Raw genomic sequence first — 27,589 nt, forward strand, 5'->3', positions numbered from 1 at the left:
AGAATCTTGGTGACCCCGGTGGATCTTAATCTTGAACTAATTTGAAAGAATCTCGGTGATCCCATTAGTTTTATTTTTGAGGTGATTTGACAGAATCTTGGGGACCTCCTGTGGGTCTTATATTTGAACTAATTCGGAAGAATATCGGGAACCCCTTAGATTTTTGTTGTTGAAGTAGTTCGAAAGAATCTTGGGGACCAGTTTTATTTTGTTTGTGAGGTATTTTGAAAAAATGTTGGGGATCCCTTGTCTTGTGTTAGAAATAATTTGAAAGAATCTCGGGGACCGTCGTGTTTTGGTTTTAAAGTAATTTTTAAACTAGTTTGGAATAATCTCGTGGTCCCCTTGGGTTTTATTTTTGAAGTAATTTGAAAGAATGTTGGGGACCCCCTGTAGATCTTGTTTTTAAACTAATTTAAAAGAATCTCGGGGAGTTCCTAATTTTTTTTTTTTTTTTTGAAGTAGTGTAAAAGAATCTTGGGGACACCTTTTGTTTTATTTTTGAAGTAGTTTGTAAGAATCTTGGAGATCCCTTATCTTGTTTTTGAAATAATTTGAAAGAATCTCGGGACCCCTTGTGTTTTGGTTTTAAAGTAATTTGAAAGAATCTCGAGAAGCTTTTGTGTATTATATATGAAGTAGTTTGAATGAATCTTGGGAGCCCTGTGATCTTATTTTTCAACTAATTTAAAAGAATCTCGGGGACCACTCATGTCTTGCTTTTGAAGTAATTTAGAGGAATCTCGGGGTCCCCTTGGGTTTTATTTTTGAAGTAATTTGAAAGAATGTTGGGGAACCCCTGTAAGTCTTGTTTTTCAACTAATTTAAAAGAATCTCACGGACCTCGTAGATTTTTTAAGTAGTTTAAAGAACTCTCGGGGACCTCATGTCTGATTTTTCAAGCAGTTTGAAAAAATCTCGGGGACCCCTTTTATCTAGTTTTTGAAGCAATTTGAAAAACTCTCGTTGACTCCTTTTGTTTTATTTTTGAAATACATAGTTTGAAAAAACTTGGACATCTCCCCCTTGTGTTTTGATTTTTCAGTAGTTTGAAAGAATCTCGGGGACTTCTTGTGTTTTATTTCTGAAGTAGTTTGAATGGGTCTTGGGGAGCTCTGTGATCTTATTTTTGAAGTAGTTCGAAAGATCTGGGAGATCTTTCTGTGTACTGTTTTTGAAGTAATTTAAAAGAATCTCGGAGACCACTTGTGTCTTGTTTTTGAAGTAATTTAAAGGAATCTCGGGGTCCTCTTGGGTTTTATTTTTGAAGTAATTTGAAAGAATGTTGAGGACTCCTGTAGGTCTTATTTTTAAACTAATTTAAAAGAATCTCGGGGACCTCTTAGATTTTTGTTTTTGAAGTACATAGTTTGAGAGAATCGTGGAGATCCCTTATCTTATTTTTTAAATAATTTGAAAAAATCTTTTTGAAGTAGTTTGAAAAAATCTTGGGGATCTTTCTGTGTAGTATTCTTGAAGTAATTTGAAGGAATCTCGGGGTCCCCTTGAGTTTTATTTTTTAAGTAGTTTGAAAGAATCTTGGGAACCACCTTTGGGTCTTATTTTTAAACTATTTTAAAATAATCTCGAGGAGGCCTTGGGTTTTTGTTTCTGAAAAAGTTGAAAAGCATCTCTAGGACCTCTTGTGTCTTGTTTTTTAAGTAGGTTGAAAAAATCTCAGGGACCCCTTTTGTCCAGTCTTTGAGGCAGTTTGAAAGAATCTCATTGACACCTTTTGTTTTATTTTTGAAGTAGTTTGAAAGAATCTTGGAGATCCCTTATCTTGTTTTTGAAATCATTAGAATGAATCTCGGGGACCACTTGTGTTTTATTTTTGAAATATGTAGTTTGAATGAATCTTCGGAGCCTTACGATCTTATTTTTGAACTAATTTGAAAGAATCTCGGAGACCCCATGGGCTCTATTTTTAAAGTAGTTTGAAAAAATCTTGGCATTCTTTCTGTGTACTGAATCTCGGGGACCTCCAGGATTTATGTTTTTGAAGTAGTTTGAAAGAATCTGGGGGACCTCTTGTGTCTGGTTTTGCAAGCAGTTTGAAAAAATCTCGAGGACTCCTTTTGTTTTGCTTTTGAAGTAGTTTGAAAGAATGTTGGAGATCCCCTATCTTGTTTTTGAAATAATTAGAATGTATTTCAGGGACCTCCTAGATTTATGTTTTTGAAGTAGTTTGAAAGAATCTCGGGGACCTCTTGTGTCTCGTTTCGCAAGCAGTGTGAAAAAATCTCGGGGACTCCTTTTGTCTAGTGTTTGAAGCAGTTTTTTTAAGGATCTCGGGGACCTATTGTGTTTTATTTTTGAAGTAGTCTGAATGAATCTTGTAGGCCGTGTGATCTCATTTTTTAACTAATTTGGAAGAATCTCGAAGACCCCATAGGTTTTATTTTTGAAGTATGCAGTTTGAATAAATCTTGGGAATCTTTTTATTTTTGAAGTAGTTTGAAAGAATCTTGGAGATCCCTTATCTTGTTTTTCGAATAATTTGAAAGAATTTCGGGACCCCTTGCGTTTGGTTTGGAAGTAATTTGAAAGAATCTCGGGGACCTCTTGTGTTTTATATTTGAAGTAGTTTGAAAGAATCTTGGGGACCGCCTGTGGGTCTTGTTGTTTAAATATCTTAAAAGAATCTCGGGGACCCCTTTGGTTTTTGTTTTTGAAAAAGTTGGAAAGAATCTCGGGGACCTCTTGTATCTTGTTTTTCAAGTAGTTTGAAAAAATCTCGGGGACGCCTTTTGTCTAGTTTTTGAAGCAGTTTGAAAAAATTTCGTTGACCCCTTTTATTTTATTTTTGAACTAGTCTGAATGAATCTTAAGGATCCCTTGTCATGTTTTTGAAGTCATTTGAAAGAATCTCGGGGACCTATTATGTTTTATTTTTGAAGACGTTTGAAAAAATCTTGGGAATCTTTCTGTGTACTCTTTTCGAAGTAATTTGAAATAATCTCGGGGACCATTAGTGTCTTGCTTTTGAAGAAATTTGTAAGAATCTCAGGCACCCCTTATGTCTGCTTTTTGAAATGGTTTGAAAGTTGTAGTATCTGTGTTGTGTTAAAATTTGTTTCAGCAGAAAAATCTGATCTGTCGTGGATCCACCTCTCCAAAATCCTCCTGATAATCTCTGCTCTCTTGTCTAGTCTTTTCTATAGGTTTTTTTTTCTTCGACTTTATTTATCATAATCGTTCTGCTATTGCTGTAAATTCTTTTACTAACTTTTCGAGTCTCTCTTATTTATTATAAATCCCGTACAAAATGTGTTTCGTGCTCCGCTCGTAAATCCTACGTAATTTTCTACTCCTATTGTGTCGCTTCTTCTCTCACAACAAATATGTTTCTTGGACAGCTGATATATCCCTGTGATAATAATGTTTTGGAATTATTATCCTATCTAGTGTAGGACCTAACTAACTACCAATCAAGTTCTAGAGCTTCCAAATGTAAATACCCCACAAAACATTCTGCAGGTATCCGATTTCCACAATCAATGAACACGCTTACTTGTCGGGCGTGAAATTAGAGCTCCCTTTGATTGTCACCTTAGAAATCTATTTTTGCGTCACCTACTCCCATACAGAGATTGATTGAATTCTCTTTGAAGTGTGTAAAAGGTTGCGTAAACCCGAACGCAGAGAATAATAGCCGAACATTTTTAATTCAGTCGCGTCGTAAATTTCATAGCTGAAATTGAATGTTTGAAATAGGATTTCCCCTATATTGTAACATTTTCTGTTTTATAGAGTACGGCATGTTTAATGCATGAGCATTATTTGTTTCCAGATTCATTGTTATTCCTCGTTCTCTGACAACAACACTTTTTGCCGTGCTCGTTTGCTGACTGACATTCGAACACGATATTTTTCAGTGCAGGTGCAGTCAATTCTGGCGAATTATCGTTCCCCGAACAAGCTTTCAGGCTGAAAGGTGCCGGAACCGACGTGCACTCAACTCCGGTTTTTACTGCTGCTAATTTCGTTTTCAATTAACGTGGAACTATTTTCCAGTTTTGTTGGGAGTTTGAAAAAGCGTGCTCTCGCCCCAACCGGAACGTAAAAATTCAAGCTCACGTGAACACGAAGATTTCTATCTAATTGCGACAACGTCCAGACGCACGTAATTACCAAATAATAAATTTAGAGCTGAAAAAAGCGAAAAGGGGTCACGTCATGTGCACTGTCTCGACTAACCCCGAAATAAAAGAAGTCCTCTGGCGCCACACAATATGCACAGGGCGTTGACAGATAACAGAATAAAAAATGCACGTCGCGTCGCCGTTATTGCAAGTGCAGCACGAAAGCAGAGGTCTTTAAACTGTGGCAGCGCTGCCACTCGACTGCCATACTAACACACTCGGGTTAGAGAACCACCGGTACTCGCAGTCCTAATTCCCTCGCAGCTTCGTGAATAATTTACCAAGTGTAACAAGTCTTCTTTGTACTAGCTGGGCGTGTTTGCGAGCTTTCAGCTGACAGAGAAATCCTTCTAGACGTATTTATTTACCGAGCAAATAAATATTTATTCACGAGAGTACTGAACGTTATTGGGTTGTTATCGTTCCGAGTCCTAATTGAATTACACTGGTGCAACCTTACGCTAGTCGACACTATGCGCAAAAATTTTGCACGGTGACATTTCCTTTTAAGGATTTATTCCTTGACGTGATCTCATCGCCCCGAAAAAAGATTTATTTCGTCCCGTTTTGTTATCAACTGGGTCATCACAATCATAGAATTTGTTTTATTGCAGGATCTTTATTGATACGACCTTGACACAAAACAATTGGCCGACATACACGTCGCTATTTTAAAATACCGCAAATACGGCGTTTCCGTCCGTGTGCTTCAAAGGCACCGGCGCGAGTCTTTCTCGCTCCTTTTAGGATATCGGCCGGAAAGGGGGCTGTGTTGAAACAAAAGATATTTGTCTAAAAACGTGTTACTGTTAAATGTGATTGATTAGGAAGTACGTCCAAAAGTTTAGTCCAGAACGGTCTAGCGGTCTAACGACAAACCGGTCAAACGCACAATCCCGTGTCCACTAATCAGGGGACGGAAGTCTCCGCACTATTCTCAAAATTTTCAATTTCTCTTTTTTTTTGTTTCTGTAGTTTTCGATTTGCAATTTTTGGCTTTTCAATTTCAATTTTTTGGATTTTTGGTTTCAATTTTTTCAATTTTTCATTTCTTCAAATTTACAATTTTTCATTTTTTTTTTTTCTTCTTCACGTTTTAGATTTTCCAACTTTTGGATGTTTGAATTTTTAGATTTTGGAGATTTTCGATCTGCAGTTTCACGAGTTTTCAATTTTTCATTGCTCAAGTTTTCGATTTTTCTATTTTTTATTTTCAGTTTTTTTTATTTCCAATTTTTCGTTTGGATGATTTATTTTCTTTATTTTTTCAATTTTTCGGTTCTTCAATGTCCTGATTTTATAATTTGCTTCTTTTCCATGTGAATTTTTTTCAGTTTTTGGATTTTTCAATGTTTCGATTTTTCACCTTTTAAAATTTTTCATTTTTTCAATTTTAAAATAGGATTTTTTTTGAGTTCTCATTTTAATTAATATGTAATAGGATAGGATTTTAAAAATTTATCACTTTTTCAATTGTATGATTTTAGAAGTTTTCCAATTTTCACTTATATTAGATTTTAAAACTTTTTCATTTATTCAATTTTCCAAATTTTCAATTTCCTATGTTACAGTTTTTCGACTTCACAATTTTGACGATTCCATAATTTATCGATTTTACAGCGTTTGGGTTTTCAAATTATTCGATTCATTTTTTTCTTTCCAATTTTTCGATTCATTTGTTTTTTTCGATGTTTCAGTTTTTCGTTTCTTTATTTCTTCAGTTTGCAATTTTTCGATTTTCCACTTTTTCGATTTGCAATTTTTCGAATTTTTAAGTTTAAATTTTTCACTTTTTCAATTTGAGTGTTTCGATTTTGCGTTTTTATAGTTTTTAAATTTCTCGAGTTTTCAATTTCTAACTTTTCGATTCTTTATTTTTTTATTTCACCGGATTCTCGACTTGCAATTTTTCAAACTTCCGATTTCATAATTTTTTGGCTTTCCAATTTAAATTTTTTGGCTTTTCAGATTCAATTTTTCGATTTGCAATTTATCAATTTTTTATTTTTTTCGTTTCTTCAATTTTACGAGTTTTTAATGTTAAATTTTTCAGGTTTTCGACTTCCAACTTTTGGATTTTTCGATCTGCTGTTTCAGGAATTTTCAATTTTGCATTGCTGAACTTTTCGATTTTTCAATTTTTCATTTTCAGTTTTTTGATTGCCAATTTTTCGTTTGAGTTATTTATTTTCTTTATTTTTTCAATTTTATTGTTTTTGAATGTTCTGACTTTGGAATTTTTCTTCTTTTTGCGAATTTTTTCAGTTTTTGGATTTCTCAATTTTTCGATTTTTCAACTTTTATGGGATTTTAAAAAGTTAAAACTTTCATTTATTCAATTTTGATTTCCAATGTTACAGTTTTTCGACTTCACAATTTTGGCGATTCTAAACTTTATCGATTTTACAATTTTTTGGTTTTCAAATTATTCCATTCGTTTTTGCTTCTTTCCAATTTTTCGTTTCCCTTTTTTTCGGTTGTTTAGTGTCCCGATTTTTATTTAGTTTCTCAATGTTTCTTCATTTCTCCAATTTGCAATTTTTCCATTTTCCACATTTTCTCGTTTTTTCAGTTTTTGAATTTTTGATGTTTTGTTTCTTCAGTTTTTCGATTTGCAATTTTTCGAGTTTTCAAGTTAAAATTTTTCAGTTTTTCGGTTTCGAACTTTTGAGTGTTTCAGTTTTTCGTTTTAAAATTTCTCGACTTTCAATTTTCAATTTTTCCATTCTTTAATCTTGTATTTCTCCAAATTTTCGATTTGCATTTTTTCAATTTCATAATTTTTTGGTTTTTCAATTTCAATCTTTTGGTTTTTCGTTTTAAATTTTTTCAATTTTTTGTTTCTTAAAAATTTTTTATTTGCTATTTTTCAATTTTTTTTTATTTTTTCAATTTTACGAGACAAACTCTTCGAGTTTTCGGTGTTAAATTTTACAGGTTTTCGATTTTCCAACTTTTGAATGTTTCAGTTTTTAGAAATCGTAATTTTTCGATGTGCAGTTTCACGAGTTTCCAGTTTTTCATTGCTCAACTTTTCGATTTTTCAATTTTTTATTTCTTCAGTTTTTCGATTTCCAATTTTTCGTGTCCGTTATCTATTTTATTTACTTTTTCAATTTCATGGTTTTTCAATGTCCTGATTTTATAATTTTTCTTGTTTTCCATCTGAATTTTTTCAATTTTTCGATTTTTCAACTTTTAGATTTTTTAATTTTTCGTTTTTTCAATTTTAGATTTGTAGTTTGATCTAATATTCATTTTAAATAATATGTAATTATAACTACGTTTTTTGAAATTTTTCGCTTTTTCAATTTTATGATTTTAGAATTTTTTCAATTTTTCGATCTTCCAATGTTGCAGTTTTTCGACTTCACAATTTTGACGTTTCCATAATTTATCAATGTAACAATTTTTGAATTTTCAAATTATTCAATGCGTTTTTTCTTCTTTCCAATTTTTCGATTCATTTTTTTTTCGATTGTTAAGTTTCTCGATTTTTATTTACTTTTTCAATGTTTCATTTTTTCGTTTCTTCATTTCTCCAATTTCTAATTTTTCGATTTTTCAGTTTTTCGATATTGCTTTTCTCTTTTTTTCAGTTTTTCGATTTTTCAATTTTTATTTTTTTTTTGTTTGAGTTTTTCGAATTGCAATTTTCGAGTTTTTAAGTTAAAATTTTTCAGTTTTTCAATTTCGAACTCTTGAGTGTTTCAATTTTTCGTTTTAAAATTTCTCGAGTTCTCAGTTTTTAATTTTTCAACTTTTCCATTCTTTAATGTTGTATTTCTCCAAATTTTCAGTTTGCATTTTTTCAATGTTCCGATTTCATAATTTTTTCGCTTTTCAATTTCAATGTTTTGGTTTTTCAGTTTAAATTTTTTTGTTTCTTAAAAATTTTCGATTTGCAATTTTTCAATTTTTTTTGTTTTTTCCATTTTACCAGACCACTTTTCGAGTTTTCATTGTTAAATTTTTAAGGTTTTTAAAGTTTTTTAGATTTTGTAATTTTCGATCTGAAGTTTCACGAGTTTACAACTTTTTATTGCTCAACTTTTTGACTTTTCAATTTTTCATTTCTTCATTTTGCAATTTTTCGATTTTGCTATTTCTAATTTTTTCATCGTTTCGATTTTTCAACTTTTCGAATCTAAAAAATGGAAACATTGCAAAATCTAAAATTTGGAAATTAAAAATTAAAAAAATTGAAGAAACAAAAAATTGTAAAATTGAAATATTGAATATTAAAGAAATCGGAGAATTGAAAAATTCAACATTGCAAAATTGAACATCTGAAAAATTGATTGAACGAAAAACCATAAAATCAAAAGAAACCTTGAAAAAAATAAAGGAAAAGAAAAAACGAAAAATTGTAATTTAAAATAAAAAAATTAAAATTAAAAAAACGGGAAAATGAAAATTAAAAAAAATTAACAACTTGAAAAATTCAGGAAATGAAAATTTGAAAAATTAAAAAATGGAAAAATTGAGAAACCGAAAAATTAAAAAATGAAAAATTGCAAAATTGAAAAACAAAAAACTGAAAGACTCGAAGTGGAAAAAACAAAAAATTATGAAACCGAAACATTGAAAAATGGAAAAATCGAAAAAATAAAGAAAATAAAAGAAACAAAAAACTGATGTGAAAAAATTATAAAATCGAAGAAAACGTAAAAACGAAAAATTGTGATATCAAAAAATTTGTCGAAGGCTGGTAGATAATCCAGATTTTTCAAAAAATTATAAGTTAAAATAAAAATATGTATGTAATGTTAAAGTACACGTAAAGAAGCATGCTACGCGTATACTTCAATTGAGTCAAGTCAAGTTTTTCCATTATGAAATTTTATCGTGACGTCAACAATATTTCTGCATTACAGTAAATTGCCTCATTAATAATATTTTAGGTCACCTACCAGTTACTTATATAATTCTAAAATTCTATAAGTGCATTTATAAACCACAAGTATAGAGTTAACAATATTCTGCATATTTCGGAGATGAATTTATTTATAAATTTTGAGTTGACGTCATCAACTTTTTTATTATAAACGAATAGATTTTGATTAAATTTTGCAGTTTCAAAATTAAATTGCGAAATGCTCTTATATAATTGTGATTTTCTGACATGTGAGAAAATAATTACTAAGGTAAATTTTGGATAGACGACAACCTGTTGATGGGTATGTTTATCCAAATTTTGGTTAGCGTTTTACCATTAGAAGATATTCCCAATACAGATATAAAATTTGACAAAAATCGGTGCAGTAGTTTCGGAGATTATCTGTCTAATAAAAATTCGGACAGACGGCAGACACGGACACGGGCGACATGTTTTTTCGTACTCTAGACTCTAGGGGTCATAAAACGTCGAGAAAACATAAAAGTACAATAGTATCTTACCTTGCGATCAGGAAGTAAAAATGCCCAATACACAACAAGCCCTAATTTAGCTGACCGATTTAGATTGACCGACATTTGATAGAATTTCCGTTAGACGAAAAATATTCCTTCAATAATCCATGTCTAAAAAATTTTGTTTAGTCGTTTTTATATTACATTTCAAAGACCCTCTGGCGGAAACGGAGAATGCGACCCTGAGTGAGATCCCGTTTTAATTAAATTGGCAGCAATTATGAAGGACGGGTTAATAAAACGAGAAGGGTTCTTTGTATATGGTTTTAAGTATATTTTAAAATATCTACAGTTACATGAAATGTACATTTAGAACAAGTAATCTTTTTTACATGTGTCAGTCAATGGGTAATCACGCTGTCTGGTAGTATTCAATCAAAGTCTCCGTCCTCTAGATCTAGAGCAACAAACATCAAAGTGCTTGGTTGATATTATTAGGAACACGAACATTGGAAAATTCTCAACGATTTTTTGATATTTTTGAATTTTTTTGATTTGAATACTTGGAAAGCTTGAAAAGAAGCTATGTAGCATAAATACAACATTATCACATGTATCTGAATATCTATGAATTGTTTAAATACGTTCACTGGTTCCGATACTTGAAGCTTTTTCAGAAACTCCTTTCTAATCTAAATTGGGGAAAATTTTGTACTGAAACAATGGAATGAAACGCTCGTCTCGCTTTGTACATTCTCATCATCAATACTGAAACTAGCCTGAATTGATAATAGCAAAAATATATCCTCGCCTGGTACAATGTCGCCGCCTTAATCGCTAACAAACATGGACGTCACTTTTCGCTTTTAAAATATCACCACCACTATTATTAACACTTAGAGGTGCCGTACCTTCTCCTAGTCCACATATTTACAGTCTATTTACACTCTTCATATGATGACTACAGATGAAAATAACCGGTACATAATCCTACAGATGATAGAATAATTAAAGCCGAGTTCACACCATTCGACTCTTCCGCACTCACCATCCTCGACGCGCACACTCTAAAGCAAGCCACATTCAATACTAGTCCAAATCAGGAATGTAAGAGCCACCTTACGTCACCCGACGCGCGACAATCGCCAACAGCCCCAGCACCAGGAAGTCGCCCACCACTCGCCCCGAAGAATTCGAGTCCTTGGAGACCTTCTTCGTCCTCGACGCCACGTCGCCCTCGGCGTTGCTGGCGTCCGACATCATGCTGCTGTGCTCGTGGATATTCATGGGCGAGACATCGTCAGGCTGCTTCTCGGAGTTTCCTACCTGCACGACGTGGGGTATATCCAAAGGAAGGACTTTGTGCGTCGTCGACTTCCTCTTGCTCGTGGTGGCCGAAGTCGTGGTCGTGGTGGTGGTAGTGGTTGTCGTAGTGGTAGGAACGTGGCTGTTGTTATGCAAGAAGTACACCGGCCCAAAGTCAATGATCACGTCAGTGATCAAATTTTCGCGTTTGCTATCGGACAACAAACGCGACATTTGATCTTTATCTTTGAACAGAGCGACCACAGTAGTTGTGTAGGGGACGTCGGACTCGGTGTAGTTGCCATAGAGGGTTACGTTAACCGCGGTACCTTCGTCTAGGATCTTTTCGATGGTTTGGGTTTCGACCATGTTCTGCGATTTAGGTAAGGCCCAGTTACCGGTTTTCGTCCCGTTCTTCATGTACACGGTGAAATTAAGACCGGTTAGAAGCCCGTGACCTTTGCCCCAATAAATCGAGTAAGTGTAGTTGTACGTAATGACGGTGTCGACCCTCTGCACTCCGCTCTCTGTGTTTTTCAAGACGGCGTGACCCAAAACCCTGCGTTTCTTGTTGTATCTGGCACGAATACGATCGAACCTGACGGACCGCATCTCGTAGCTAATGGGTTCGGTTTCGACCAGAATCTGCCCGTCTTCGGCTTTGATCTCTTCGTCGTTTTGATCGACGACTTCGTACACGCCCAAATTGTCGGTCGGGTTGAACACGCCGACGTAGTAGTTGAGGGAGCCGGGTTTGTTGTGACTTTTGGCTTCTCGTCTTGCCACAAAGCTCTTGGAGTCTTCGCCGCTGCTGACGGAACCTTGGGGACTCGCCATGTACTTGTCCTTGAACAACCAGCTCAATCGAGCGCTGTTCTCGATGTTGATGAGAAGCTCGAAATTCTCGTGGTGCGTCACCACCTTGTACATGGACACTATGCAAGCTCGTTGTTTAGGTCTGAGTTGACCAGCAACCCAAAGGAAGTTGGTTTTGGCGCGGCAAACGTAGACGGGCTTGGTGGTGAGTTGACCGTCGGTGTTGTCGACATCTGGAAATAAATAGTGAGTGGTTGTCGAAGCGTCGGTGAGTTTTATTTAGTACCGTCTTCTGTTTGGAATGCGGCGGTGACGGCATTACTGAGCATGCTCTCGTTGAAGTTGGACGACGACACCCATTGCAACGTCGACGATGTCACCACTTGGCCTAAATTTGCGGATAAAATATAGACCGACGTTTCTCCACGCACGAAGGCCAGAAGAGTGAGGATTAAAGGTAACGTTATCCTCTCCATCTGAAAAAAGCACACTTTTAGAGAGTGAATCTTTTAGTGCTTTTAGTAAAACGAGGCTTGGGTAACGACCAGACAGACCCATAGCTCGCGGCACTCTTAACCGTCAATCGCCAGAACAGATACGGTCAAACGGGGAAAACTGGTCGGACAATAAAGTTACTGAGGACGTTTCAATTTTCCGCCTTAGGAGTGCGCGGAACCTTCATGCAACATGGGCCATTTAGCACGGAGATAAGGGCAATAGCTATAATAAATCTCCAACTCCGATAATCGGAACATGTGGGATCGAACTTTTATTTCGCGCGTACCTACGTTAAAGTTCAGAGTTCGATTTGGATTCTAGCGATCGATGACCTACGGGGATTTAATTAGATTCAGGTCTGTGAAGTAAAAGTTCGCCGTCATCGCGATCATAACTCCTCACATAACGAGAAAGTTATATCTTTTTTTATTATTCGAGTTTCGGTTTCGGTCTTAGAACGGGTTTCACAGTTATGCAAACAAAGTTTACGGGGTTTCGAGTGTGAGACGGAATTTAGCGCCGTCTGGAGAATCATTTTACGCGTTCACGTTCGATCCCTCGAGAGATTTAATTAGACACGACTGATTGAAAAAATTTATGCGAGAGTCATCGTGAATTGAGTATCGAGAGCTTAATTATCTTGACATGTCGATAGTGTGAGGTTTTGCCGCATACCAGACTCGCTAGGCGCCCTCTCTGCGTACAGAGACAGTGATAGTAGGATTTTTCGCATAAAACATCAAAGGATGATTAATGCTGGTAATTAGAGCGACGCAATTAGAACATTCTAATCGTTAAATCGGCGCCACCGTTTTTGCCGGAAGGATAGTTCAACACCTTTTATTAGGTCAGATTCTCGCCATGTCTGGCTATAATTAGGTATAATTATTTTTTTTTGTTATTACGTACAGCCAAGATGGAAAGCAAAACAAATACAGGGTGGTTTTGAAACACACGTGCAAAGAAAAATCAGAAACTGGGTTCAAAGCGTTTTGGGGACGGTACCACAGTCTTCCAATTTGGTAAATTCTGTGTACGTTGTCATCTAAAGATTCGCCTCTCACACTCTCTGTATGTAGAAACTTCAGATAAGCAGAACTCCAATTTTGAACTAATAAATTCCGTTATATTTTTCTTAAAAAGTACTACAGGTAAAAGAGGGGCACTAAAACGGTACCTTGAGGAACACCAAAGTGGTGCAGAATTGTCCAAATTTAGAATCATCTTAATAATTGGAAGGAACAATGACTTTGTCTAGATGTCTAGATGTAGCAGAACCACGACTGTTTTAATTAAGACGGGTTCGCCGTTTCCTGACGCCGTCGAGCCTCTAAACTCCTCTTCGCCTTCCACCGTTAGTCACACAATCGCCATGAATCATCTCGATTTTTTCCGGGTTTCAATCGATTTCCGGACATTCTCTATCTCGCCGCCTGATCTCAAGAGTCGCGCTTCCTGCATACCTGCAGGTAATTTACCTCCGTAATTACCGCTCGAACAAAGACCGAGCCGCTATTTTTAGATCGCGTGTCCGCTGTACGATTTTTGCGCAAATTGCACACTAACATTTCCGCTGCATCCACCCCCGGATTCCGAATCCGTGTTTGCCGATCCATGTGTTCAATCGTGGACCGCGAACATTCTGCAAACAAAAAACCGTAAATGCCCCTGAAACGGATCCCACTTGACGCAAGACGCTTCGAGGGTGGCTGACGCAGTTAGAGGGTTGCCGAGCCCGGGGGGCCACGTGTGTTTACGATTGCAACACGGAGGGAAATAGGGGGGTTGGCATGGTAACGCGATAAAGGTGCACGCGGGCCGGCGTGCAGCAGCGACGGAATTATTCGATTACGGCACGGACGGACGCCGGAATGACGCCCTGAAAGCTTCTGGGTTCTGGTAATTTGGTAATGAGGGGTCCGAATATGCAAATGGCAGATGGCCGACTTGATTTGTCGTCGCGGGCGGTAACGAGCTACGCCAGTCACGTACGGTAATTACAAGTCAGTACGAGAATGTGGGTGTGCGTGTGTGAATGCATAACTAATCGAAGATGACAATGGGAGGAGAAAGAGCCGACCGTGTGTCGGTAGAAATCAGGTTTAAATTGGGACAATTGGTTTAATTCGGAGGTTCCCGAAGTGTGGGTCGCGACCCCCGGGGGGGTCACGTAAGGACTGGGACGCAAGGGAATTTTCAAATCAAAAGACGCCACCAAGACATTTTCCGTCTTAGTTGCGTTAACACTTTTGCGACACTGTCGCAACCATAGAATTCTTGCCAGAAGAGGTGTCTTTTGAAAAAACTTTGAGAGCTACTGGTTTAATCGATGGGAACGGGGAAAGACAGACGCGGACAGACGGCAGACAGACACGACGGAAACAAGAAAAAATATATAAGTAGTAAGTCGGTCGACAGACTCGATTACAATACTTTCTTAGCTTACGTTCGTAGTACGTGGAGTCTGCTTTGATTTGCGAAAATTTCTAGTGGATTTAGTGACGCGAATCGTGCGGTTCATGGACGTGTGCATTGCACTCGATACAGTGACGTGGGCCGGATTATGAGGTCTCTTACTCGAGCCGAGATTGATCCCGACGATAACTCGATATGACTGGCTGTTAAACAATGGTGAAATATGGGCATCGTTAACATGAGCTATGGGCGTTCTTCTACACGATGTGTCAAATTATACAATACAATTAACTTCTTTTGGAACCATTCGTTTTCCTTTCGTTAGCGTTTGGCCGCTTTTTGCGGCAACCGCTTGATACTCATTTCCTCGGCGTTCGTTATTTGCGTCGATTGTTTCTCCATGAAAGGCCTATTTTAGGACTTGGTAATTGTCTTCCACAATTGGTCTTTATCTGCTTCGCACACTATTAATACTACAAACAAAGGGAATTCGATTTCAACTTATTTCTCCTCACGACACACATAATAACAACCAGTTCTGCAATTTCATAACGTCCAACAAGTTTCCATCTGACGTTAATAACTCCGCTTTGCGCAATCCGTTTTCCGTAAAAATGTTACGACACAATCCCCAGCTTTGGCCATTTGTCCCCTTCATCAATTCCCGCCGTCAAAGGCCCGGAACCTTTGAAGATCTCCTCAAAACTCCCTTTTGACATTTCTACGTTCGTGCGGAAAATCAATGAGGAAAATCTCCCTTAAATTAATCGTTCGTGTGTGCGTTTGCCGGCGACTTTTTCATTTCTGCGTGCTTTTTCAAGAGCGAAAAGGGTCGTTTTAAATAAATACCAGACGGTTGTGATGAATGCGGTGCACGCCATAAAACCGCTGCATAATTCATCAACGTCGTAACACTAGAACTGTGTTCATATTGAACGAAGCAATTTGCACCCGTGTATTAAAAAAACCGACCTTTGTAAGCGCGCCAAAACGACCAGCAACTTCTAAACCCGTGAATGAATTTAAATTTCGCTCGATTAATTTGCAATGCAAATTGCGACGGTCAGGTGTCGGATTTATCTGGAACGATTTTTTTCCGTTTTTGGGAGAGTCTCGGAATGGAAACTGGAACTAGTCCGAGCGATTTTCTCGCTAATCAGCGATTTATTACGACAATTTGTTGTTATGGCCTTTAACTTGACCTCGACATCGCCGTTAATTATGCAATAATATTCCATCGACTCGCCGGAATCGATTCCAACCGTAACGAGAATACAGATCTTTCGTTGCGTCACTCCTGAATAATTTATGATCTCGAAAGCCCATTTTTGTATTCAAACTAGATCAAAAACAATCTTTAATTCCATTGTCTGCAAACTTTCCATCATCTGAAACCCCGGCTGCTATTATCGCCGTCTGCGCTCCACTTTTCGTGTTAATTCTCTGCATTATTTACGTCGAAGGCACGTTTTCGGTTCAAAGTCCGGAGACTTGTCGCATATGTGTTTGTTTCACCCCCGCACCGGAATTGGTGTTCCGTGGTGGTTTGAAACGGCTCGTTCAGGTTTCAGTACGAACCGAGGGCATTGTAACGTCGCCAACCCACTAATCTACCGAAAAGAAGACTTATTTACATACTTGTATCCGATTTCCAGACTTAAGCTGCGACACCCAATTGTGCAATGTTAACGAACCGGAATGCGGCATTTGACCGGAACGGAACCGCTACTTTGATCAATGGAAGAGACCTTTGAAAGAAGCGAACGAATAGGATATTTTATGAAAGCGCGACGAAAAAATCCGAGTTTCGGATTAAACTGTAGAGTTATAGATGACAGGAGATTTGCAACGGAAGCAATAAGCCGCGACTCGACAAGAAGCGAATTAATTAGAGGTTTTTGACGTGCTAATGGATCAATACGTTTTAACACTTGAGGTAACACCGATGTTCAGCGATTGTTTAACTGTAAATCAAGGTTATTGCCATAAAATTTCAGTCAAACACAAAGTGGCTAAATTAAAGTGATGGAATGGACATGAATGTGACCAAAGTAGCAAGTCAGGGTGAACTGGTCGTTTTGAAATATTAATTTGTTTAGCGAGTTGAACACGATCACGAGCTGAAGTAATTAATTTGTAAAGACGGGCTGCTTTATTATGTTATAACTTAACTTTGCAAAGATCTGCAGCCTTGTCGGGAAACTTAAATCGTCTTCTCTTGTTGCAGTTGAAAAAAAGGCAACAACAAGATGATTAGGAACTTCCGATTCTGTGTATAATTACATATTATCACATGACGGCATTAAGTCATTATTCCTCCTTCGATCTTCTTCCCAGACCTGATACGATTGTGTTTATATTCATTGTTTGTCTTTTAATTAACATATTAAAAAGCCACAGGTGTGCCGATCTCAAGTGTAGGCCTCCGAATAGCCAAACTCCATCCCGCAATCTACAAACCATGCAAAACACACTTTATCCCCCACAAAAAAGGCGCCTCCATATTTTCAGGAGCGTAAAATGAATTCCCTGGATTATTTATGTCGGGCCGGAGTAATGAAGTAGAGACTGATAAAAGTCATCCGAATCGATGCAGTACCTGGCTCTAGATTTCCGTCCAGAATTCAATTACAAGCTCGTCGCCGGAGCTTTGATGATTTATGAAATTAATTCGCGACGTTGCCGAGACCAACTCAGCAACATTGTTGCACGTTCCTTGGGCATCCAGAGGATTCGGCATGACATACGACCTTGAGACGAGATAATGGTACGGAAAAAAGCGCGGTACTTTGTGCAAGAAGAATGACTGATTGACGTAATTTGGATCAATCAGGGGCTATTATCATAGCTGTGCGGGGGCTGGATCTACCCCTTCGCGCCAGACAATGGGTTTATTAAGATGGGTCGTGAAATGACCTTATTTGGACCAACTTCCGACGCGTTGTTATGCAAACGCGATTTGCTCCAAATGACCTGAATGGGGCTAAAGCAAGCGTGATAATCAACAAAGTTGGAGTTCCTTATCGGCATGCATAACCGTGGAGGCGAAACCGTTTTGGTTAAAAATAAAATTTTGAGGGCGGATCAGCTGCGAAGCTGTATGAAAGTGTCTTTTCGTATATTGATTTTGTGAGGTTGTTTTAGTTTATCGGTTATTGTAATCCGGCGAAAGAAAGCTGTGGTGAAAAAGGTGTTAATCAGTTTTCCGTTTTATGCGGTTATATAACGTTCTGAGCTAATGCACGCGACTTGTTTTGTCGCATGCTTAATGCGTTTTTTCTAATGGATGATTCATATGAAAAAACAAAAGTTTTTGTTGTGTAACTACAAAAAGAAAAACAATGTCTGGTTGAAGGAAGTAATTTGTTGGCGTGATTTTAAGCGACGTGTGTGGATTTCATTATAATATAGACGACTGAATAACGACCTTTGTAGAACTGGTAAAATACTAAATCATTGATCACCAAGTGTGTAGGTGTAGAATGTAGGTATTTAAAAATTCAGCGGGTACGACAAAAACCAGTCTGGGTTGGATTCTATTTTTGATATTTTCGTATCAAATGTTTTGACAAAAGCCAATAACGTTAATGATGAATTAAGAATGAATATTCATTAAATTAGACGTCAATCTCGTAGCATATCCTAAAAATGGGTTTATACCATGTGACTTACTACGACAAAATCATATCAAATATCAGAAAAATCGGACTGTCAAAAGTAGAAATAACAACATTTTATTGTTTAAACTTATTCGGCAGAACTTTTCGGGCCCTACACTACCAAACAAAGCTTGCTTTATTATGTTTCAGATGGATTTTTCTTGATAAAATACAAGTATACAAAATACTTACAAAATTTAGAAAATACCGTCCAAAGTTATTTCGACATAACTTCCCTCTTCCCTCGCTTATAAAGTACAGTCGCCCAAATCCTGTAAGTTAATATAAAGCTATGTGCGGACTGTTAAAGTACAAAATTTTGTGGTGACGTCATCAACATTTTATCAAGGACACGTATATCAAAATGAATACTAATAATAGCAGTTTGTAGACCTACATTTTCTGGAAAATGAAAAAAAACCTCAATTTCTATTTCATTGTTTTGTGTCACCTTGTATAAATAATGGCAAGACCATAAGTCGGCTGATAAAACCACAAATAAAAGTCGTATTTTACATAGGATTTTATCCAGCAAAATTTTGGGATAATGTCATCAATTTTTAGGAAGGATTTTGATTACAGATTTACTTACCATGCTTGAACAAGCGTAATATATTTGCAGGATTTTAGATATGAAATAATTTTTGGTTAGCGTTTTACCATCTGCACGATATTCTTACCTTAAATATAAAATCTGACAACAATTGATCGCGTAGTTTCGGAGATTTTCTGTTTAATAAAAATTGACAGACGACAGACAGACGGAAACGGAGGACCTGCTTTTTCGTACTCTAGGGGTCATAAAACGTCGAGAAAATCAGAAAGCAGCGATTCGTCGGATAGACCCTATTACAGTAAGTAAAAAGGCAACATTTTGGGATAACTTTGGATTAGCGTTTTTTTCCCCTACACTTATATTTCATAAAACCTGCTTTTTCGTATTAAACCTAAAATTAGCCATTAACTTAAGCTCGGGAAATAAAAATCTTTCTGCGGGTAAAACTTAAAACCGAGTGCAATGATGCTCCTGACCCTCGCGTCGGAGCGATTAACTTCAAATTCACGCATATCCAGCGGCATTGATATTACACATTAGGTAAAAAAAACAAAAATCATTGCATTACAAACTTTGTTTCATGGAGGAAAATTTTGAGAAAGAAGATTGTTAATGTACTTAGCTTTAATTCAGAAAAATCGGTAGCAAAATTATATAGTGTAAAGCCACTTTAACATTTTCCTAGCTTTAGAGATAATATAAACGTAATAAACTAAAACTGTGAGTTTTGGATCCAACATAATTCCTAGGTCTGAGGATTTTTTCCAAAATATACGGCGGAATTGACTAGTATATTTTGCTTCTAAAATCTATTGCAAAACATTTATCGACACAAAACTTCATCTTGTTTTTACTAAGAAAAGGTCATAAGGTCTGTATCGATGTAATGAATGATATTTTTAAAAGAAATAGTAATAAATGTTACTTTCATGTTTTCTCGACGTTTCATGACCCCACAGTCCGAACAAATATGTTTTCTGTGTCCGTCTGTCTGTCGTCTGCCTATATCATTGTTATGCAAATAATCTCCGAAGTTATGGAATAAATTGTTGTCAAATGTTATATGTATTTTAAGAAGCAAACTCGAAAAACTGTAACAATGAAAAATCGAAAAATTGAAAAATGGTACAGTTTTAAAATTGTAAAAGTAAAAAAGTGTTAAAATTTGAAATTATTATTATTCTATACCGATTAAAATAAAAATCAAAAATTGAAGAAATGAAAAATTAAAAAATTCAAAAATTCAAAAATTTCAGATTGAAAAGAAGAAAAACTAGAAAAATTGAGAGACTTCGAAATTGAAAAAGTGCAAAATCGAAAAATCGGACATATCAGATCTCCAAGAAATGCAAAATTGAAAAGTATAAAAATTGGAACATTGGGGAACTGAAAGATCAAAGATTGAAAATTTTAAAAATTGAGTAAGCGAAAAACTATAAAACTTTGTGATATAAAATCGAGAGAACGAAAATAAAAAAATCGAGAAAATCGGGAAATAAAAATCAAGACCTAGAAAAACTGAGGAAACGAAAAATTGAAAAATCGAAAAATTAAAAATTTAAAAATTTAAAAACCTAAAAATGAAAAATGGTAATATGGAATTTCAAAATTTAAAAATTGCAAATCAAAAATTGAAGAAACGAAAAATTTGAAAATTTAAAAGCCGAGTAAATTGAAAAATTGAAAAAATTAAAGCTAAAAATGGAAAAATTTAATTTTCCAATTCGCAGTTTTTCATTTTTCGATTTTTGATTTTCTACATTTTTCATTTTTCCTTTTTTTTTGTTTCCTCAATTTTTCAAGTTGATTTTCATTTTTCATTTTCCCGATTTTTTAAATTTCATTTTCTCGATTTTAGATCACAATTTTTTTCATTTCCTTAAGTTTTTCAATGACTCTTTTGTTTTTATAATTTTTCGATTGTCTAGTTCTTCAAATTTTCAATCTTTGATTTTACAACTATTAAATTTTTCAATTTCGCACTTTTCCGATTTTGAGTTGGTCAGTTATTAATTTTTCTATTTTTTAACTTTTCGTTTCTTCAATTTTTAAAGTTCTTTTGTTTTCAATTTTTAGATTTTTCACTTTATTCTTTTTTGCTTTTTCATTTTTGATTTTTCAATTTTACAATTTTGTATTTTTTTCATATTTTAAATCAAAAAATTGAAAATCAGAAAATAAATTGGAAAATCGAAAAACTGAAGAAATTTTCCAATTTTTCAAGGTTCTGATTTCATAATTTTTTGTTTTTTCAATTTTATTTTTTTCAGTTTAACTTTTGGATGTTTCAATTTTTAGATTTTGTAACTTTTTGATTTGCAATTTCACAAGTTTTTAATGTTTAAATTTCTTCGATTTTTCGACTTGCAATTTATTTGTTTTATTTTTTATTTTTTTGGTTTGTCAGTGGTTTAATTTGATATTTTTTTCAATGTGATCATATTATATCATGTAAAAATAGTAAAACGCTAACCAAAAGTTTTAATAGCAAACGGGATTTAAATTTTATAAAATAACATACTCCAGTATTTGTAGCTTATGAATCCGTCTTGAGGGTTTCCCCGAGGCATCCAATTTTTAAACTCGGACAATGATTCTCTCAGAGATCTTTTTGATTCTTACACTGTTTGCATTGTATTGTTTATATTTTTTATTGTATAGCACAGATAAAATTTCGCAAAATCAAATTTTATATTTTTTGAAAAAAAAAATGGGATTTATTAGACTCTATTTAAAGGGCGAAGAATGTTCTATCGAAATAACTTTCAACCAGTTTGTTCAAATATTTTAGATGGCGTTGATAACATACTCTAACCGGTGTGCAATTTTAGACAGTATGTTTACCTCCCTTTTTAAATACTGGTATGACATATCCAATTTTCAAGGTTTCGAAATGTACCCTTTTATTCAGAGAAATTGAGAACAATTGTGGTAAAAAAGCTCATGCATACATCACTGGCGATTCTATATTAATTTTCTTCCAATTAATCGCAACAGCCTTCTTAGGCCATACTGAGAAACCTTTGCAATATTTTATTAATTTAACAACACTAAAACAAGAAAGTAGTTTTGAATATTGTTATTAAGTATTCTCCTAAACAGATAATAATTCATACGTCCACGCAACATTCGTCATTTTTGTATTGACCACAATCGTCCCACTTTAAACGATAATATTTTTAGTTTATACTACACTTTACTGACTGGTGTTGTAGGAGTTGGGTTATTATTAAAAACAAACAATACAACAGTTTCAATGGTTTTAATTTATGTTCGTATCAACAAATGGAATAGTTGTAAACTCGATGCACTTATTGTCTGCTATTATCGTAAAGTATGTGTCTTTTAATAGCCTGTGTATGATTTTAACGTCGCTATTTCGTCCTACCATTTACAACAGAAATACCACAAGCATTCTTATCAAACACATGAAAAACCAATACGACAAAAAGTAGAACGTCCTCGATAACCCCGACAATACCGACAACTCCATTTCGTTTTTACCTTTGCTTCATCAAAATAACGTGAATTACAACCACTTTTATTGGACAAACTCTCCCTAAGAGTACGACGAAATGCACGTTCAGCGAAACCGGGACAATACAATAAACTTGAGATAAATTCGCTCCAGACAGGAAAAGAGCAAAGAATTGCTTACGTAAAACTTGACTGTAAACTTTTGCAGCAGCCCTTCGTACCCTTTGAACAGCATCACCTCTAAAAACTCAAACGAAAAACCCTCCATAAAACTCTCCCACATTTTCGCAAACTAACACTTGCTCTTACGCAACTAAACCCGAGAGCATTTACCCCAAGGCATTTTTTGCACGCAAGCATACGGTTAAAGTATCACATAACACACCAGACCATTTGCCTTTTTAACCGCGCTCTATCCATCACGTCTGCAGCGTCTTCCGTTCAGAAATTCGCCCGGATAACGAGGCTTTCCGAATAAATCATTTTTTGCAGATGCGTAAGTAAGGACATAATTGGAAGACTTCATCCACTTGAGGAATCATCCAGCCCGCGAATATAATCATCAATTTCCTCTCCGCTTTCCTTTAACCTCGTGAGTAACAATCTGATTCATCTGCAGCGACCGCAAAAAAACACTTCCAAAGAATGCAGCGCTGGTATCTGTCGAACACGCGATGTGAAATGTGTTTTGGCCCGTGCCGAAACTGGTTAGCCTTCACAAGAACGAGAAGGGCGAAGTTAGCGGGACGTGGTCGAATTGGGGCTCGGATTTTTTTGGTCCCTTGGTCGAGGTCGAACGGGCAGGGAATAAATTAATATCATTGAAGGAAAAAAAGGGAATGGAGCGATGGAAGGCGATGTTGTGTTAGGCGGTGGATGAGCAAATCGGAATCTGCATATCAATGGTTGATAGCAGACCAAGCATCAGCAGGATCTGGTTTTATATAAACAAAAGATGCTTTATTCGTTCCTTTTTGTTGATCATTTTGTTCACACTTATATTTGCCAATCACAACTAACAATGAGCATGCATTGTTCTGAAAAAATGGCTTGCTAGGAGAGCTTTTCCGTTTTGAATTTCCAGATTTGGGAAATGTGACTGGTTGACGAATTAATGTTAACACGTATAACGTAGAAGTCTGTGACTAAAATAATAATTTGACGTTTTTGATGTGGATATGAATACTATGACTCGTTTAGGAAGAATCAATTTAGAACAAATCGAGAATACTTATTACAAAGAATAGCTGAAAATAAAATAACTTCCGAGTTAGAAGCCAACCCAACGAAGCTTGAATTAGCCGACATTTTGAAGCTATGGGCTTTCAACATGGGAAAGACTAATAGTACAGAATATAACAAGAAGTACTTAAAATGTGTCAAATACAGGATGAACATTCTCAATATGGTCTACAAAAAAAAAAAAAAAACATTACATTGGTGCTTACGAGCTGGCCTGGAGAGACAGCATAAGGTGGCTCCAAAAATTATCAGGCAGTAAACGGTAACTAAACACGGTAAATGGTAAATCTGGATAGATGTCCCATTAGATTACGTATGTTTCAAAAATTTTGGCACAACATTCAATGAAGGCAAAGTGTGTAATAAAAGTGAAATTTGAAGTAGTCTTTGGAAACAAAAGATTTTTAATAGCTTGCCTTTACACTGACAGTTCAGTTTTTGGCATTACTTCAACAAACATGTCTTGCAAATTAAATATTAGAAAGTGTTTATAATTTATTTGGGCGGATGCCAAAATCCGAAATACTCGTAGTACGTATATTTGAAAACCAGGATCTTTCGCGAAGGACTATTTATCGCACCACTGACGAATGCATCAAAATCTACGATGTATAAACTCAGCAAAAAAATGGAGGGCCGAGAATTTTTACGGAGACCAAGATCGGTAGATTGGTAGCAAGAGCCAAAAATACGGTTGGGTTGTGAACTAGGAAACATTTCAAAGGAATTAAGAGAAACAGACAAAAATTTCCAAAAAGAAGGAAATGTCCCAAATATACACTCAATCAGTTGGCGCGGATCCCAAGATGTTGCCGGGAATTGAGACGTACAGATTTCGCGAACGACAAAATAATTGTCATCGATGACGAAAAATATTTTACAGATAACATAGATGAAAGTCCAGACAACGGAAAATATAAAACAAAGGCAAAATTTGCCGATAAAATTTTAGTTTGGTGTGCCATTTCCATTCGAGAAGTATCTAGACCTTATGTTGAGCGAGTCAGGAGCGAAGCATTGAATAGTCAGCGCTATATCCAAAACTGCTTGACAAAATTGGATGATTTCATTCACGAATATCATGTTGGGGACGATATAATGTTTTGGCCAGACTTAGCATCGTGCCATTATGCAAGAGACACTGAAAACTGGCTTAACGACCACAACATATCTTTTGTCCCCAAAAAAACACAATCCCCCTAATCTTTCCCAAGCTTGCCCGATTGAAGACTTTTGAGTATTATCTCATCTCGAAAGGTAGCCGTTGCGAAAGAGTCTTTAGAAAGTTCAGAGAAATCGATATTCAGATCGTCCAAAACTTAATGCGAAGGGTACGACGAAAGTTGCGTCTGGTGGAGGACCATGGACCACTTCATATACTTGATATAAGTTGTTAGTTTTGTTATTTATAGTAGTAGTTTTGAGGTATGTTATCAATTTAAATAAAACTTTAGTCACACAAACAAAAATTAAATTTTGGGCCAAAACTTTTGAAAGAGATGATACCAAAATTGACAAATCTTTTCTTAACACCAAATCCTGCTTGGCAACAATCTGGATGGAAAAATTGTCCGATGGGACCAAATTACATTAGTAAAGATTCAATCAACAACAAAATTTCTTGTAATCCAAATACAGAACTTCAAACGAAAATTAAGAAAAATAATCTATGGGTATCAAAAGCTGGTACAGGTAACTGCATAATCATTATGAACAAAGAGGACTACGTTGAGAAAGAAAACAATTTCTTAAACACGGACACTTTCAATATATTACGTAAAGATTCCACTCCCAATTTTATGTCAGTTCTAGATTTGAACTTGGAAGACACATCGAATACATTAACATTTTTTGAGACAAATAAATCCTATGTCATACCAATGAATCCTTCAACTCCCAGACTATATGGCCTTCCCAAGGTCCACAAGCTTCATTGTCCTATTACACCAGTAGTATCCTTTATCAATTCCCCATGTCATCAATTAACAAAATGGCTTAATATCACTCGAAGAAAAGTTGTTCTATTTCATAATAAATACGCAAACAAAAATAATGTCAACCTTGTTGATAAATTGAAACAAGTGATCGTACCACCAGATTCTTTTTTGGTTTCCTTTGGCATTTCTAATCTCTTTCCCTCAGTCCCCCTTCAGACTGTCTCAAATTAGTCAATGATCTTTTGTTTGATTCAGAATTACCTCCATCACATATCCTCAATTTAATCATATTAGTGGAAATATTCTTAAAACAATTTTTTTCAAATTCAATGGTTCATTTTATATACAAAACATAGGCGTAGCAATAGGTCATCTTTATCATCGTTTCTAACGGAAATATTTATGAACAATATTAAACACATAATCTTTGTTATTTCTTTAATATATAGAATTTTTTTCTCAACAACAGCATAGATACACATGTTTTCAGTTTCTTGTTGGGAAAAGACTTCGTATATTAAGAAAAAGCGGATAAAATTTAAGCCCCGCCCACCCACCCCTTCTCAATTGTGATGAATATTTTATTCATCGTGAGCTCAAGGGCGGAGTTTAGTTGCAAAATCCTCATTCCCTTACAAGAAATTACCATCTGAAATATGTTTTTAAAAGGGTAAAATTTTTAGAGAAATATTGATGTTACAATTAAACTCCGCCTTTCGGTTTGATTAGGAATGAAAAACTCATCACAATTGAGATCGGGCGGGCGGATGGGGCTTAATTTTTGTTTGTTTGTTTTTTTTTTAATATATGGAGGTTTCTTTCACCAACAAGATGGTTAAATATATTGTCACTTTCTAGTTGGGCAAAGAAGAGTTCATATATTTAAAAAAAAATGGACAAAACATAAGAAATTCTCTCAAATACCAAATTTTCAAACAAAATCATATTCTGGAGCCGTTACATAGATGATGTTTCATCTCTCTTTCGAGGTTTTTCGGAGGATCTCAACTCTTTCGTAGACTACATTAATTCAATCCGTCCGTTTCTTAGATTTTCTTATCATTAAAAACAAGTTAACTAATTTAAAATTTTTCATATGAAATTTTTGGAAAACCCAGCACTACTGACACTATCATACCTTGGTTTTCTCGCACCCCATCAATTCTCTTTTCTTTAGATTACTAGCGATTCCGTTCAAATCTTGCTTCCTTTTTAGTCCGAAACAAAGACTCAGTTGTATTTTTTTTTTTTGTAAGGAGTTTACCATTTTTTTTTTTCTAAATCTAAAAAGTACAGTTTGTAGTACCATAAAAGAGAGGTTTTTTTTTATTTTCAATGGTTCTCGGTGTAACAGTATTCATCTAGAAGCTTTAGTACTTGACATATCCTCTAAGAAAAGAGAGGGTGGGTGGGCGGGCCTAGTACCTGCTAAGATAACACTAACTTTGGCAAATGAGATAGCCTCGAAGAAAAGAGAGAATAAGATTGATTTTGCCAAATGGCGTATCGTCTAAGAAATTGAAGGGCGAGTGGACGGGACTGGTCCTTGCTAAGATAAGACTTATCTTGCCAACCTAACCTCCTAAAAAATAAAGGGTGGGTGGGCGGGGCTGGTACTTTCTAAGATAAGACTGATTTTGCTAAATGTTTTTTTTTTCGAAAGGTTCTTCGTTATTGATCTACAATTTAAAAACCATGCTGAAGCTTTTTTATACAGGGGCGCTACAAAATATGGAAACGGTTAAATATTTTGAGTACAAATCAAATGAAATTATGTATAGGGGTACAAGAAATTCAAAACTGCATTAATTATATGGTAGTACCATTAAAAAAAATAAGTTGGCCTTGCATCTGGAAAAGAAATGAAACAAAACATTTTTTTTTGACGAATAATTAGAGCACAACCTTTTGTACCCCTATACCTAATTTGATTTGATTTGTACAATTGGTTCTTAAGATATTTAATAGTTTCCATACGTTTTAGCGACCCTGCATATCAGGATGGTTTTTAAATTGTAGATCAACGACAAACCTTTAGCAAAAAAAAAAAACATTTTGCAAAATCAATTTTATCAATCAATTACTAACTCCGCCCACCCACCCTTCATTTTCTTAGAGGGTAGGTCATTTGCCAAAATTAGTCTTATCTTGACAAGTACTAGCCCCGCCCACCCGCGCTTTGTTTTT

At 35.5% G+C, this 27,589-nt stretch overlaps 2 protein-coding genes across 2 annotated transcripts in view; one reads left to right on the top strand and one right to left on the bottom strand.

Annotated features, from left to right (window-relative positions):
• LOC135130006 (mitoguardin) overlaps nucleotides 1–27,589 on the top strand; it is a 357,387-nt gene that overhangs the window by 244,531 nt on the left and 85,267 nt on the right. The gene's annotated exons all lie outside the window — the stretch shown is intronic.
• LOC135130112 (protein unzipped) overlaps nucleotides 9,808–27,589 on the bottom strand; it is a 34,607-nt gene continuing 16,825 nt past the window's right edge. The window contains exons 2-3 of the mRNA XM_064057440.1: nucleotides 11,905–12,094; nucleotides 9,808–11,851 (exon numbers count right to left, since the gene is read on the bottom strand). Of these exons, the coding sequence (XP_063913510.1) occupies nucleotides 10,617–11,851; nucleotides 11,905–12,094 (1,425 nt within the window). The 3' untranslated portion in view covers nucleotides 9,808–10,616. The remainder of the gene's footprint in view (nucleotides 11,852–11,904; nucleotides 12,095–27,589) is intronic.

Source organism: Zophobas morio, unplaced genomic scaffold (assembly GCF_036711695.1).
Source record: "Zophobas morio isolate AGI-343-1 ecotype UQ-CSIRO unplaced genomic scaffold, CSIRO_AGI_Zmor_V1 ptg000017l, whole genome shotgun sequence".
NCBI lineage: Eukaryota > Metazoa > Arthropoda > Insecta > Coleoptera > Tenebrionidae > Zophobas > Zophobas morio.